Source organism: Kogia breviceps, chromosome 9, assembly GCF_026419965.1.
Source record: "Kogia breviceps isolate mKogBre1 chromosome 9, mKogBre1 haplotype 1, whole genome shotgun sequence".
NCBI classification, from domain to species: domain Eukaryota; kingdom Metazoa; phylum Chordata; class Mammalia; order Artiodactyla; family Physeteridae; genus Kogia; species Kogia breviceps.
The window spans coordinates 83,355,739-83,370,162 of record NC_081318.1 but is presented as its reverse complement, the minus strand read 5'-3'; the positions used below and the strand labels follow the sequence as shown (position 1 = coordinate 83,370,162).

The window sequence follows — 14,424 nt, the reverse complement described above, 5'->3', positions numbered from 1 at the left end:
CAGCAGCAGCCTTAGCATCTCACGCCCGTCTCTGGGGTCCACGCTGATAGCCACGGCTCGTGCCCGTCTCTGGAGCTCATTTAGGCGGTGTTCTGAATCTCCTCTCCTTGCACACCCTGCAACAATGGTCTCTTGCCTCTTAGGCAGGTCCAGACATTTCCCCGGACTTCCTCCCGGCTAGCTGTGGCACACTAGCCCCCTTCAGGCTGTGTTCACGCCGCCAACCCCAGTCCTCTCCCTGCGATCCGACCTCCGAAGCCCGAGCCTCAGCTCCCAGCCCCCACCCATCCTGGAGGGTTAGCACACAAGCCTCTCGGGCTGGTGAGTGCTGGTGGGCTCTGATCCTCTGCACGGGAATCTCTCATTTGCCCTCCACACCCCTGTTGCTGTACTCTCCTCCGTGGCTCCGAAGCTCCCCCTGTCCGCCACCCGCAGTCTTCGCCCGCGAAGGGGCTTCCTGGAGTGTGGGAACTATTCCTACTTCACTGCTCCCTCCCGGAGGTGCAGATCCTGTCCCTATTCTTTTGTCTCTGGTTTTTCTTTTTTCTTTTGCCCTGCCCAGGTACGTGGGGAGTGTCCTGCCTTTTGAGAAGTCTGAGGTCTTCTGCCAGCGTTCAATGGGTGTTCTGTAGGAGTTGTTCCACATGTAGATGTATTTTTGATGTATTTTGGGGGAGGAAGGTGATCTCCGCATCTTGGTCCTCCGCCATCTTGAAGGTCCTCCTCCAGATCATATATTTTTGAAAGCACATAATTTTCTTGTAATTTTATGTAGTTCAAATTAGTCATTTATTTCTTAACATTGTAACAACTTTTAAGTAATTTTAAATAGGGGGAAATAACTTTTATAAAACAAATATTTAAAAGACGTTATAAAATTTAAGTATTAACTATTATTTTATATGTTTACATACTGCATTTTATTCTATATCTAAATAACTTCAGAAATTATATGTATAAACTTTGTGCTTTGATTTACACGTAGACATTTTGAAATGTCCACCTACAAGAATATTTTACAGCTGAAATAGTATTAAAGAACAAACATAAAAGTCTATTTTTGCAACTGTGCCAGAATAACTTGATAAGAGAAAAACTGGCTAATAATATATTTGAATTTTGATCTGGTAGATAGTAAATTTATGCAATACATGTAAAATTTCCTATTTCCCTGTTGTAGGGTGTTGGGGGGAGAGAGTTAAATAACCTTGAAAGCACAGTAATTAGATAAAGAATACATATGAAGATAACAACTAAACGAACATCTAAAAAGAAATTTTAAAATTACAGACTCAAATACCTACCACTTAATATTAAAATAAAAATGTACCACACATATATAAACTACTACTTTTTTTTCAGTAATATGGCTTTGACATGAGGTTGCCTTGCAAGTGACTCATGAGCCCCATCAGGAACATGTGAGATTTGCTTCTGTGAATACAAAGGTGATTCCATCTGGAAAGTGGGTGACAGGGTTTCCAATTTGCTGTTTTCATTCACCCTTTTCACTCATTCCATACAATTCCACATACTCTCAGAAAACTGTATTTGCTTGTATTATTTTACACCTCCATATGGACTGGATCCAAGCTGACAAATTCCATTAGCTGCATATCTTCTTTTAAATTTGACTTTAGGAGTCTTTCTCTTAGCCTTATTTTTAACTATCATCTTCCTTTCAAGAATTTATTTTGTTGAGTTGCTTATGGCAGAAGGGCAATTCCAGTACCAGTTACTCAGTCATGGTTAGAAATTTTCATCTCTTGAGTCAGTTCATGTACAGTAATTTTTTGAAACGGTTAGAATCAGGCATTCTGGTCATCTTTCTCATCCAGCAAAAAACAACTTCAGTCTCTATAAAGTCAATATTGTTGATACATTCTCAAGAGGAAACAAAATTTGAGACCTCTACTTCATGCCCACTGAGTCACAGATGCTTTCACACACCATTGTTGGTATTTTCCAAACATTTTAGTGTGTTTGCCATTGTTTTTCAATGATTCTAGTTCATGTAACAAGTCCTCAAAAAGATCTTTAATTCATTAAGAACCTACTTTCAGATTATCACAAGTATGTCCATTCAATTCTGAATAAGTAATGTATTTAGTGATTCCAAATAAGTGTGTATATATATTTAGGATACACAAGTGTGAAGGATAACACCATTTCTGAGCAGAGGACTTTAGCTGTACATTGGTATTACTACATGTGGTTTTCTGCACAGGTTGCCATAAATTTGGAGACTACATATAACTCAATCAGAATATGGTTGAAAAGCATGAAACCTCGTATACATGGGATATGTAAAGTTTTATTAATCTGGTCACATGTGTTCTCCAAAGCAGCAAAATCATTTTAGTTTCTCCTAAATAAAACAAAGGGAAAGCTGTTTTGTTTGGGGTTTTTTCTAGGCATAAGGCTGACTAATGTGAAAATTGAGGCTTAGCAATACTTTCCTTACTTGTGGATCCAGGAGAGTGTATTTTCAGATTCAAAGTTAAAAATCAACAATGAGATGTGGTTCTCCCATTCCCTTTGCCCTGCCCTTCTAACCCTGAAAGGGGAAAATACAATAAATCCAACCTCCTCAATTGCCAGAAGAACATCTCCATAAATCTACACAGCTGAGATATTGATTGAGAGTAGTTTTCTCTCATCTATTTTTTTTAATCTCAAGGCTTTTCTAGAAAAGTCAGGGAAAGAAGGAATTATCATAGGAATTACTTGCAAAGTTAATTCCTCACTCCCAGTGCAAGGAAATATCTCCTGAAAGTGGCAGTTTGGCTATAAAAATACTTCCAGAGGAGATCTAAATGAATAGAAAAGAGATAGTCTCTCCTCCTGCTAAATCTATTGAAGACCTCCTCTAACCATGTCCTTTCTCCTCAGGCCCATAACACTTATTTCTCTGAGAAAGGCAAGACGAATTTAGGACCTCTTGCCATGACATTACTAAAATCTGTGTTCACATTATGTGTTAGCTACCCAAATGTAATAGAGTAGAATTCAAAAGTGACAGGACGCCATGTGCACTCCTGTTAAAGTGGGATGAAATAGGGAATTAAAAGGTGGAAAGTAAGTGTGGGGAGGGAATATTTATGAAGAACTAGGAAATGCATTTTCTTCTGGCAATTTGGAAAACTATTCAGATGAAATTGTTACCTTCATGGCCCAAAACTCCAAGTTTTATCCTCTGGCATACTGGCAAAGTTGTAAGGAATTTTTCCCTGGGAGGTCACAGAGAAACTTTCAAAAGATAAGAAAACTCTCCATTTGAGTCCCCTCATGCCTCTTTGAATTGCCTCATCACTTTTCACCTAAAACTTCATCATCACTACCCGCTAACTTCTTTTAAACAGCCTCTGCTGCTGACACCAATCCCTCTAGTTTTTTAATCTAATTATCTCAATGTTTTTTATTTACATCCCTAAACACAATGATACAAGTTGCAGTAAGTTTTGGTTGTTGGCCAACTTCTATTCCGAAAATTCCTCCACTCCTCTTGTAAGAAAAAAAAAAAAAAGTTTACTCTGAAGAGAATATTGTAAAATATTAGAGAGATAAAAAGTTAATCTAATTGAATTTTAGTTCCTAAAGTTCAGTTGTTCATAAGATGAGAAAATATAAATTCCATAACTAAAGCCACTGTGGATTCTAAAAGATCTCAGTTTATGTGTTCTCCCTTACTCATATTTACATCAAATGAGAGCTAAGTCTTCTGTTGCAATGAGTTAAAACTAAAATCAAGCTTACAATTTTAAGAGTACATTGCATTGAATACAAAAAAGATGATGATAATGACTCCATGCTATATTTGGAAAATTATTCTAAGAACAAATGAAGCAACTTACTTGCAAGTGAATGGAAGTCCTTTATTCCTAATACATCTATTGGCACATTGGTCTGCAGTGTTCATTTTTTTTGTTTTTATCTTCAGTAATGGGTCTTCTTTAATTAGAGTAGTCTTTGCTGACTTTTTGAATTCATGAAGTGTGTTTCTTCTTTTCTTCTGTCCTTCTATTAATAATAATAATTTTTTTAAAACATAGGGGAAAAGCTTTTAAGGCTCATATAGAAAAAAATATCCCTAAGAATCATCTACAAGGTAATGATTTTATCTGACAACATACCAGACCTCCAGGGGTTGGGGGGTGGAGTAATGTGGGTAATGATACTCTCAGATACTTAAGATCAAGAGAGGGATAGTTAATCAGTGAAGAAAAAATAACTTCACATACAGAGTCATTTATCTACATTCTTTCAAATGAAGGATGCTTTTAAAAATTAGGACAGAGTTCACTCTTAAGAAATAAATAACATGGTATTCTCCAAATAGTATGAAAGACAGTGCCAGGACATATCATATCATGCTCTATAATTAAATCTGTCATTTCCTTCTACAATTGGTCCTTATGTAAGTTATAGTACTAATTAGATAAGCCAATTCAATGACAGGTGAGAAACTTCTCACTACAAATGGTGCACTGGGTAAATTTTTCTGACTTGTTCTTTAAAGTATTTCATACTATTCATATTTTTGCCCTTTCATTTCCTACATAAGTGTTTTCTGTGCTTTGGGGCACTATTTCTCAGTATCACTGAAGTGCTTGTTTTGAAATCAAGCCAAATGTTGTAAATCAAATGTATGTAAAACTTCATCCTTTAATGTAGCAATATCATTTTTCTTCATCAGAGTATTCTACCAGGCCCCTAGATAGCATGAAGCCTCCTATTAAAAAGCTGAAGAGCAAGGCTAAAACATCCCAAGAGACTTAATCTTATGGATAACTTTAGAATATGAAGAACTTGCTTCTTCATTCTTAATTTGCCCAAAGTTACCTGGTTTCTAATGATAATCACCTCTTCACAATGAGGATCAAATTGTCTGAGAGATTTTGCAGCTGTTGTAGAACAAGGATGGACATAATTGTGCCCCTCCTCTGCCTGTCAATTCATTTGAATACCCTTATAACAAAGGCAGTAACAATACGTACATTTTTGGTTTGTTTTTTTGGTTTTTTTGTGGTACGCGGGCCTCTCACTGTTGTGGCCTCTTCCGTTGCGAAGCACAGGCTCCGGACGCACAGGCTCAGCGGCCATGGCTCACGGGCCCAGCCGCTCCGCGGCATGTGGGATCTTCCCAGGCCGGGGCACGAACCCGTGTCCCCTGCATCGGCAGGCGGATTCTCAACCACTGCGCCACCAGGGAAGCCCAATACGTTCATTTTTAAGATACGAAACCAAGACACGGGAAAATTGACGACTTAGAAGATCTGATTGAAAATCCAGCTGCCTGGGTCAGAGCCCCCACTCTTAAACACGTATGATGCCATCTCTCTTTAAGACTTGTTAAGAAAGCATGTGGAAATAACGGCTTGTAAACAGTTTCTGAAGATTTGGTTAAAGCTATCAGTAGAAAAATAACTTGGATGGCAGAACAGGAAATCACTTCTTGTCTTTAAACGTGGTGAAATATGCCAAGAAAGGAGGGTGAAAATTTTTCTGTAGAAAATTTGGAAATATGGCTTAACAGAGTGAGGTACCAAGAATGGCATCACACTCTTAAGTCTGCCAGCAACCACTGGCTCCAGTTGTTTTATTAAGCATGCAGATGCTACCCGTTAATATCTATCCTAACCTGAAGTCCACAGTAAGTGAGAGAAAACATGAATTCCTCAAAATTTCTGGTTCTCTATAAAACTCCAGAACACAATCCACAGAAGACTGGTACTAATTTCTGTAATAATGCTTTCATTTTCTTTTCTTTTCTTCAACTTTTCTTTGCCCTATAAAATGGAATGGCTATGGTAGAACAAATATAATTTAAAAGACATTTTAACATAGAAATTCAGTCAACCAAATAATCCATCAACATGTTATTTATTGAGTGTGGACCAAATGCCTTGCATAACGTTGGCAGACTGATGATAATTCTGGCATTCTTATTGACTTGCCAAGTGACTTTGTTTAATTACCTTCAATGCTAATAACCCATTACTCAATTTACAAAATGAAAGTTATATTATATTTGAAGTAAAAGGAGCCATTTAAACTATAATCATTTGGAAATCAATTTGGGTTAAAAATGTTATGAATATGCAAAGTTTTAGTTTTGTTTTTGAAATTTCATCCTTTAATTTCTGGCATAAGAAAAGAAACCATTATTCTCCCAAGCAAAGAAGTGGTATTATTCTTTTCAAATATTGGTTTCTGCCACAGGACCATGTTAATGGGAGGTAAGTTTCTCCACTAAGAGTTTCTGCTTCTTTTGACATTAGTGCACTATTTCTTAGGTGCTGTGAAATGTTTCACAGCATAAAAATCATCTGAATTCCTGTATAAATTGGAATACTTCTCAGAAACAAATAGTGGTTAATGGACGCAGAAAATCTATTCAAAAAACTATCTGCCAAAGTGAAAAATTGTGGTATATATATACATATATATGTGTATATATACATATATATAAAATAAATTCAATTAACTAAAAGTATAGAATTAAAATTGGCCTAATGTATTATGTATTTATTACCTATGTTTCAGTGTGAGAGAAGAACATAAAACTAAATTTTAAAAGTCTAAGACAAACATTGAGTTCAGACATGTATTTTACCAATTATCAAATAAAATAGAATACCTGGTCAGTGCTCTGGTTTCTTTTCTCAGAACCATACAACATGAAGGAAGGCACTGAGGATGACTAGAGAAAAGTGGTTTCTGTGGGATCGTTGATTATATTTAATTCCGCAGTTCCTCAGCTGTCCTATTGTAATGTGTTAATGCCTGGCTGTACCTCATAAAAAGAGTCTACTCTTGCTTGCTGATAAACTTTTGATCACTACCTTTCATCTAAAGATCAAAAAGTATCCTGAAAAGCAAATAAATCTATGATTTCCCTTTACTAGATAATAAATAGGAGAGAAAAGCTTGTCTGGGGCTACAAATCTAATCAGGGGCAATCAGAACCAGATACTAAGATTCCTCTTTATTTCTCATGATTTAGAAGCTTTCCCTTATAATTCAGTCATATCATTAGGTCAGTAACTAATTATTCAAAAATGTGAAGTTCAAGCTAGTTGTACGTCATGTAATCCACACATCAATAAAATTAATTCCTTCTTCAATAAAAGAAAAATTCAAAACAGAAGTCATTCAAAAACAGCATCTGAAAATAAAATTCCTTTGCTGAAAATACTTTTAACTTTCTCTTCCATATGTATTAACAACTGATGCTTGTTTTAACAACAGTTAAAAGACAAGCTTAATTTGGGAGGAAACTCAAAAATATCTTTGGATCAGATTTTTCCCTACTATTTTTTGTGCGTGACTGCTAGTTGAAGTTTATAAACAAAACATTGAAATGAAATCAAAGGGTAAGAGATCACTGCAACTTTGTCATGCTTTCTTATATTTTAAATTGCAACTCCTTTTCTCTCTTCCCTCAGTATGGGAAAACATTCTGTGGCTATATTTCCTGAAGAAACCAAAGTCCCTATTTTAAAACTGAAGTCATTAGGCTCTCAGTGAAAAGCTACAAACAGAAAGTAGGGTCAAATGTATCAAGGTGCTTGAAGAAAGACACATTTCTCCCTCTGGTCCCTGGGCCTCACACTCATTTCTCTCAGTACCTCATATATTTTCTTCTCTGTATGGACTAACCATTGACTTCAAAGAAAAATCATGCAAAGGAAAGGATTTGCAGGGTGTGGAAAGAAGCAGGAATCTGGCTCCACATTTTCTGAGAAATCTACCCACATGATTAGTGATTAACAGCTTGAAGTGGCAAGATGTTAAGATGAAAGTACACAAATAATTAATGGAAGGTAATGGTGGTGACTGGAGATTTACTTCCCAAAGGCAAAAATCATAAATACAAGTCCAAATCTTCATTTCTATTATCTAGGACTTGGGTTTCACAAGTGGACAACTTTCATCCCTTCTTTAGAGAAGGGAACAATATCATAAATAAAGATGTCAAGAAGGGATCGAGTCAGATTTAAATCAAATGTTGGTATTTGAGAAGCAAGCAGCATAAGTATCTCTTCCAAAAAGATTTACAAAAGAAATGATGTTCAGTGTGAGAATAGGGACCTCCCTAGATACTTCCCTCCTTCTACTTCCACGCCACTTCCTCATTCATCCTCCTGGTCTCTTCCTTCACTGTCTGTTTCTGCCTGCAGCTCTCCTCCACACATCAACTAAAACAACCACACTTCAGTCAGGTATCTTGTCAACTCAAAAACTTCCAGCTGTGACCCATAATTTTTAAAATAGTGTAATTTAGCTTGATATTCAAGCATACATGCTAGTCTACCTTACTTTTCCAAACCCAGGCCATACTCCTCCTCCTCAGGTACTCAGTACACCAGCCCTACGTGATTGCCTGTCCTTATACTTTCTCCCTTCAGTACCTTCAGCCTCTTTGTGTTCCCCTGACTTAAGTACTGACCGTACTACTACCTGTATTTTCACACTCAACTTGAGTATTGCATACTCCCTAAACCTGGTTTAGATCCTCTAAGCTAGAAATGAACTCTCAACCATATCATAATAATACTTCTAACACAGAATTGTTCTTATATTACTTAGCAAAATGGATTTTTTAAAGTGAGTTTCAGTTGATTTCACTGTTGCTGTATTCAATATAAATAAAAGGGAAAAATGCACATTGAATATTTCATTCACATAGATTTGGGTAGGAATCTCAGCTCTATCCATTATGTAAGGTAATAAGAAAAAAAAATTAAGTTCTTTAATTTCAGTTTCCTCATGTAAGATGAGTCAATCCAATAATGCCAATCTTATTAGAATTAAATAAGCTTTGTTTTAGAACTTGGTCCATAACAGTCACTCAACAAATGAGGTTTCATCTTCAAAAAGTCTACAAACAATAAATGCTGGAGAGGGTGTGGTGAAAAGGGAACCCTTTTGCACTGTTGGTGGGAATGTAAATTGATGCAGCTACTATAGAGAACAGTATGGAGGTTCCTCAAAAAACTAAAAATAGAGCTATCATATGAGCCAGCAATCCCACTACTGGGCATATACCCTGAGAAAACCATAATTCAAAAATAGTCATGTACCACAATGTTCATTGCAGCATTAATTACCATAGCCAAGACATGGAATCAACCTAAGTGTCCATTGACAGATGAATGGATAAAGAAGATGTGGCACATATATACAATGGAATATTACTCAGCCATAAAAAGAAATTAAATTGAGTTATTTGTAGTGAGGTAGATGGACCTACAGTCTGCCATACAGAGTGAAGTAAGTTAGAAAGAGAAAAACAAATACCGTATGCTAACACATATATATGGAATCTAAAACCAAAAAATGGTTCTGAAGAACCTAGGGGCAGGACAGGAATAAAGACGCAGATGTAGAGAATGGACTTGAGGACACAGGGAGGGGGAAGGGTAAGCTGGGATAAAGTGAGAGAGTGGCATGGACATATACACACTACCAAATGTAAAATAGATAGCTAGTGGGAAGCCGCCACATAGCACAGGGAGATCAGCTCGGTGCTTTGTGACCACCTAGAAGGGTGGGATAGGGAGGGTGGGAGGGAGATGCAAGAGGGAGGAGATATGGAGATATATGTATATGTATAGCTGATTCACTTTGTTATAAAGCAGAAACTAACACACCATTGTAAAGCAATTATACGCCAATAAAATGTTAAAACAAATGAACGTATTGGGGTGGAGAGTCAGTAAAAGAAACAAAACAAAACAAAACAAAATGTAGGTTTCTTTCTCACATGTTCATCTGTATATCTCCCACAGGCTCCTTGATAGTAGGTGCTCATTTAATGTTTTGTTGTTGTTGCTAGTGGGGATTGGATATTTGTATCCAGTGTAGGTGGGAGTGGACAGAGGATAATCCTATGTAAACCAATTCCTATAAAGATGGCTTGGGTCTATTATATTGAACATTTCTTTAACTTCTCTGAAACTTTTCTAAAAATATCTCCATAATATGTTCTGCTCATAACTGGTTGTCACCTCATTATAGTATCCACTTCTTTTTAAATATTGTCTTATTTCACAATAGGTAAAAAAGCAGACTCATAAGCTCAATCAAAAACTATAACGGAAGCAAGTAACAACAAAATTCTAAATGTTCAATGTTAGATGATATAAAAAAGAACAGGCTTTCTTTGTATGTTCTAAGAGGACTATCCATGTTTTCCACTTTGAACAAAGTTATTTTTTTTTAAACTATCAAAACAAAGTTGCCACCCAGACAAAGGCAGACCCTCTTTTGTTAACAATTTTAGCATTATCCACTTTAGGAATTATTCTATTACTTGTAATTCCCAACTGGCCTCTCCTTGCCTGCAGCATACCCTTGGGCTGCATTCCCCCTATCCTCAGGAAACGCAGTCATTTCAACATTAGCCAAAATGAAATATAATTACAAATGTATATCTCCTGCCAAAACTTCGCAATGCATGCCAAAAACAAATAGACATTGTCTATGGTTGATCTACCGTTTGGGTTTTCCACACTGTGTGCCCCATGCATAAGCACAGATGATTCCAGGTAACCATATTCTACTCCAGCCCATCAACATTTTGATCTTTGAAAAATGAAAGTCCTCAAAATATTAGCTGTCATTTCAATTTATACTCAGAATCCCACAAACCAGCAATGTCGTATAAGAATCAATTTTAACATGACCCATCTCAAAGGTGATAACCTGCTAGATTGAACTTTTTTTTTCACCTCTTCAGAAATCTAACATAAATGTTCTCGAACTGACACTTCCCACACAGTGTTGTTTTCCAAAAGGGACACATCACAAAATCGAAGAAAGCCAGGTGGGACTGATTTTCCTCATCATTTTGCAAATTCTTGGTGTTTTCAACCTTGTATTACATTGGAAACTAGATTGGAGGTCTGATAAATGTCATATTTAACTTATCTCAAAAGATATAACTGAGATATATCTCAGTTCTCTGTCTTATATTATTAAAAATAACTATGTCTACTCTCTGGGCAGTTATTCCATCCTTTTATTCCCCTGTGCCCACCTATGATGCTCACTACCTTCTCCCGTTGGCATCCCAGCCAAGACAATGATAATACAACCAAATACAGATGTTTCCTCTTGCCCTGATAACAACAGAAAACTTCCCAAAGCAGCAAATGAAACCTCTAAACTGCCAGGCAATATGAACTCCCAAGCAACTCCTTCCCAACCTGTAAATTCTGGGGAGAAAATGGGAGGCCGAAAGGAGCAGTTCTACAGCTATAATCAGAGTCACACAATTTTTGCCTCCTTGGCCCTGCAGTTTCAAAAGGGCAGGCATCCATACCCAGAAAGAATGAGACCTTAGGAGAGAGGCTCTCTCTTTCATTTTTATAACATGCATATGCTCAGAGTTTAATCTGCCTTCTCCAAATGAAAACGTGTATTAAGTCATAATTTGGCCCTGAATGTTGACTGCGTGATGTGGGGTAGTGGATTGTCATGGAAAATTGTCCTCTGGAAAAAAAAAAAAAAATGTCCCTGCTGTACTGACCATCCCTTTCCTCCCTCTCTTCAGCTTTAAATTTATCCAAACCAGCAAAGTGCAGCCAGTGTTAGCATCTCGCTCCCGCCCCACCATCCCTGACTCTCAGGCTAAGTGAGAGGGCGCTGGATCCATGGGGAGGGGGATGGAAACACCAGAGGGGATGCTAAGTATCTTTTTAAATGCTTTTCAAACAGAAAGAGAATGTCCAAAGAAAGCTAAATGAGAGATTTTAAAAACCCATACCACATACAGAGTTAAGGAAGGATGCTGGGGATAGGGTAAAGAGAGAGCGTTAGGAAAAGGAAAGGTTAGCAAGAGAGAGTTAAAGAATCATAATAATAAGGAAGAAAAAGGGAAAACTAACCTGCATAGGGGGTGGCAATGGGAAGCCGGAGGAGGTGGAGGAGGACGTGCTGCAGCAGTAAGGCTGGCAGGAGTTTGGTCACCCACATGGTGCTGCTGGGTGTGCTGGCGGATCCCACTGGCGATGCCTGGGTGAGAGAATCCTGTTCCGACTCAGTGCCCAGAAGAGCCCGTCGGCTCTGAGCTGCTTTTTTATTGCGATGAGCTAAGTTTGTTGTGTGATTAACTGGAAAGATCTAGGTCTGAACTCCCTCTTACGGTAAGAAACTGTTTAACAACAGCCCCTTTACTCTCTTCCACCCCCCTCCTTGCCTCGCCACCCCCCACCCCCCAACAGCACCAAACAGATCGCAGCTCCCCCACTCCCCCACCCCCACTCTGCTGAGGAAAGAGACTTACAAAGAGAAGGTCACCTGGCCTGAGGCCAGCTTCAATTTGGAAGTTGGAGCTCCAGATCTCAGTGGCTCCTATCCGAGCAGGGAAGGGAGGAGCAAGGCTCAGCCCAATAGCTAAATCAAGGCACAGGCAGAGGACCAATTCGGTAAATTTAAACAGGAAAATACACGTGTTTACATCTCTATTTGGGAAAAGAGGAAGGGGAAGCAGCATAAGAAGAAAGCAAAGCACTGCCTTTCTGTCAAATGTGCGTCAGCTCCTAATCTCTCTAGTTTCACTACTAGAGCAATCCAGGGATTCCAAACACGGACACAGGCTCCCCAGGTGGTCAGAGCCCGGGAAGGAGCGGGGAGGCAGGCTGGCAGGCAGAGCGCAGACTGGTCCAGCCCAGACAGCAAGAGGTCCGGTGAGAAAAGGGTATGTTATTGTGGGGTAAAAATAAATAAACAAGCAAAACAAGAGCACCCACAGTGTCAGGCAGGAAAATTGCCCCGGCCCAATGGGCTCAAAGCAGGTAGCTTTTTGCAAAAGCTGAGCTAAACTCCCCAGTCACCACAAAGGTACCAAAAGCACATAGAAGAAATTTGTCTGATTTGGGGTCTGTGATAAAATCTGGTCATGTACTCTTCTTAAAATGTCTAAGACATTGGGATTACCCACTGCCTCTCTCTGACAGATAAACGTGGCACGGATTACATGTCCTTGTGCACACACACACATACACACTCACTCACACATGTGGGTAACTTCTAAGACTAACTTTCACTGGAACTCTCTCAAGGGGGTTGAATTCATAAATAATTCATACCCCTCTTCTTCTCTAGCTCCGTCCCGCCTGCGCTCAGCAGCCTCCCTAAATCTAAGTGGAGAGAAGACGAGCTTGCATTGGGGTGGCAGTGGAGATAAGGGACAGACACTTGTTATCTAGAGATTTGTCTTTGCACCTTGAGGTGATGCTTTGATTACTTTAGGTAAGAGCTTGCTTTATATTTAATGGATTTGAGGGTATAGTTGCCCCTGTGTATCTCTGAAATGGGTACAGGTAGGAACAGTGTCTCCGTCCACAGAAGAAAGGAAAGTGGGCATAATGTGGAATGTCTCTGGAGCAGTGTGCAGCTGTACAGAGATGGTAGTGGGCGAAATTAAAACCATCCACAGAACAGCCTTCCCTGCGCACTTCTCACTCCTCATCCTCCAGTTCAGTCCACCGCCACCTCCAGAAAGAACCTGAGGTTGGGGGAGAGCTAGAGAAGCTAGTGATTAAGAACTAGTTTTGAGGAATCCACTTCATCTTACCTTTTCCTACTGTTAATCCTTCTCTATGATCATTTTCTACTTATAGGAACAAAACGAAGCAAACTTAAAAATCATTTGTCAGCCTATTTTACTTTCCTTTTCACTTTCTATTACAATTCTCAATTTCAGTATATTGCGTGACCATGATTCTGAATTGCCCCATGGTATCTCCTGTGCTTTACTAGGGATTCAGACGCCTTTTAAAGAAGCTAGATTTTTCTGTAGGTAAATTCTTATAGGTAAAGAATGAAGACCAGTCTTTCTATTTGTTTTCTCTTTCTCAGAGAAAACAGAATCAGGGCCATAAGCATAATTTTAATTATCATTATAGCTTGGGGCAAAATCTATCCTGGATAAGAGATTCAGGGCACTGAAAAGAAATTGAATAAACTTATTTAACAGGTCACACATCTTCACAATTTTTTATTGGCACATTAAATATAATAAATGCTTAACCTTATTTATATTTCTATTTTGACAGGTTATTTGGTTTATCTATATTGAAATGACAGCTAATATGCATTGAGTTTTTAGTGTATGCTAAGCCTTGTACCAAGTACTCTTAAAAAGATTCTTATTTAATCCTTACAATAAACCTACATTAAAAGGAATTATTATAATTCCCATTTTATAGTTGATGAAACTTAAGTAGATTATTTTTATTCTTAAATAACTTGTTCAAGATCCCAAAGGAATAAAGATGCAGGTGGGAGAGTTGAACATTGTTGGTCACAACCCATAGGATGGGGTTAACTTCTGTAAACCTCATAAGAAGAACCACATGTCTTTTGTACAAGATTATAATCACTAAAATTAGCCTATGTACCAGGTATTGATAC

At 38.2% G+C, this 14,424-nt stretch overlaps 1 protein-coding gene across 4 annotated transcripts in view; it reads right to left on the bottom strand.

Annotated features, from left to right (window-relative positions):
- The window catches only part of HGF (hepatocyte growth factor), an 82,619-nt gene extending 70,050 nt beyond the window's left edge, over positions 1–12,569 (bottom strand). The window contains exons 1-3 of one of the 4 annotated variants that reach the window (XM_067042723.1): positions 12,293–12,569; positions 11,895–12,021; positions 3,855–4,020 (exon numbers count right to left, since the gene is read on the bottom strand). In XM_067042723.1, the coding sequence (XP_066898824.1) occupies positions 3,855–4,020; positions 11,895–12,021; positions 12,293–12,502 (503 nt within the window). In that variant the 5' untranslated portion in view covers positions 12,503–12,569. Of the gene's footprint in view, positions 1–3,854; positions 4,021–11,894; positions 12,265–12,292 lie in introns of those variants that run through there. The other 3 variants (XM_059074307.2, XM_067042725.1, XM_067042726.1) reach the window with 3 other exon arrangements.
- Between the last annotated feature and the right edge of the window lie 1,855 nt (positions 12,570–14,424).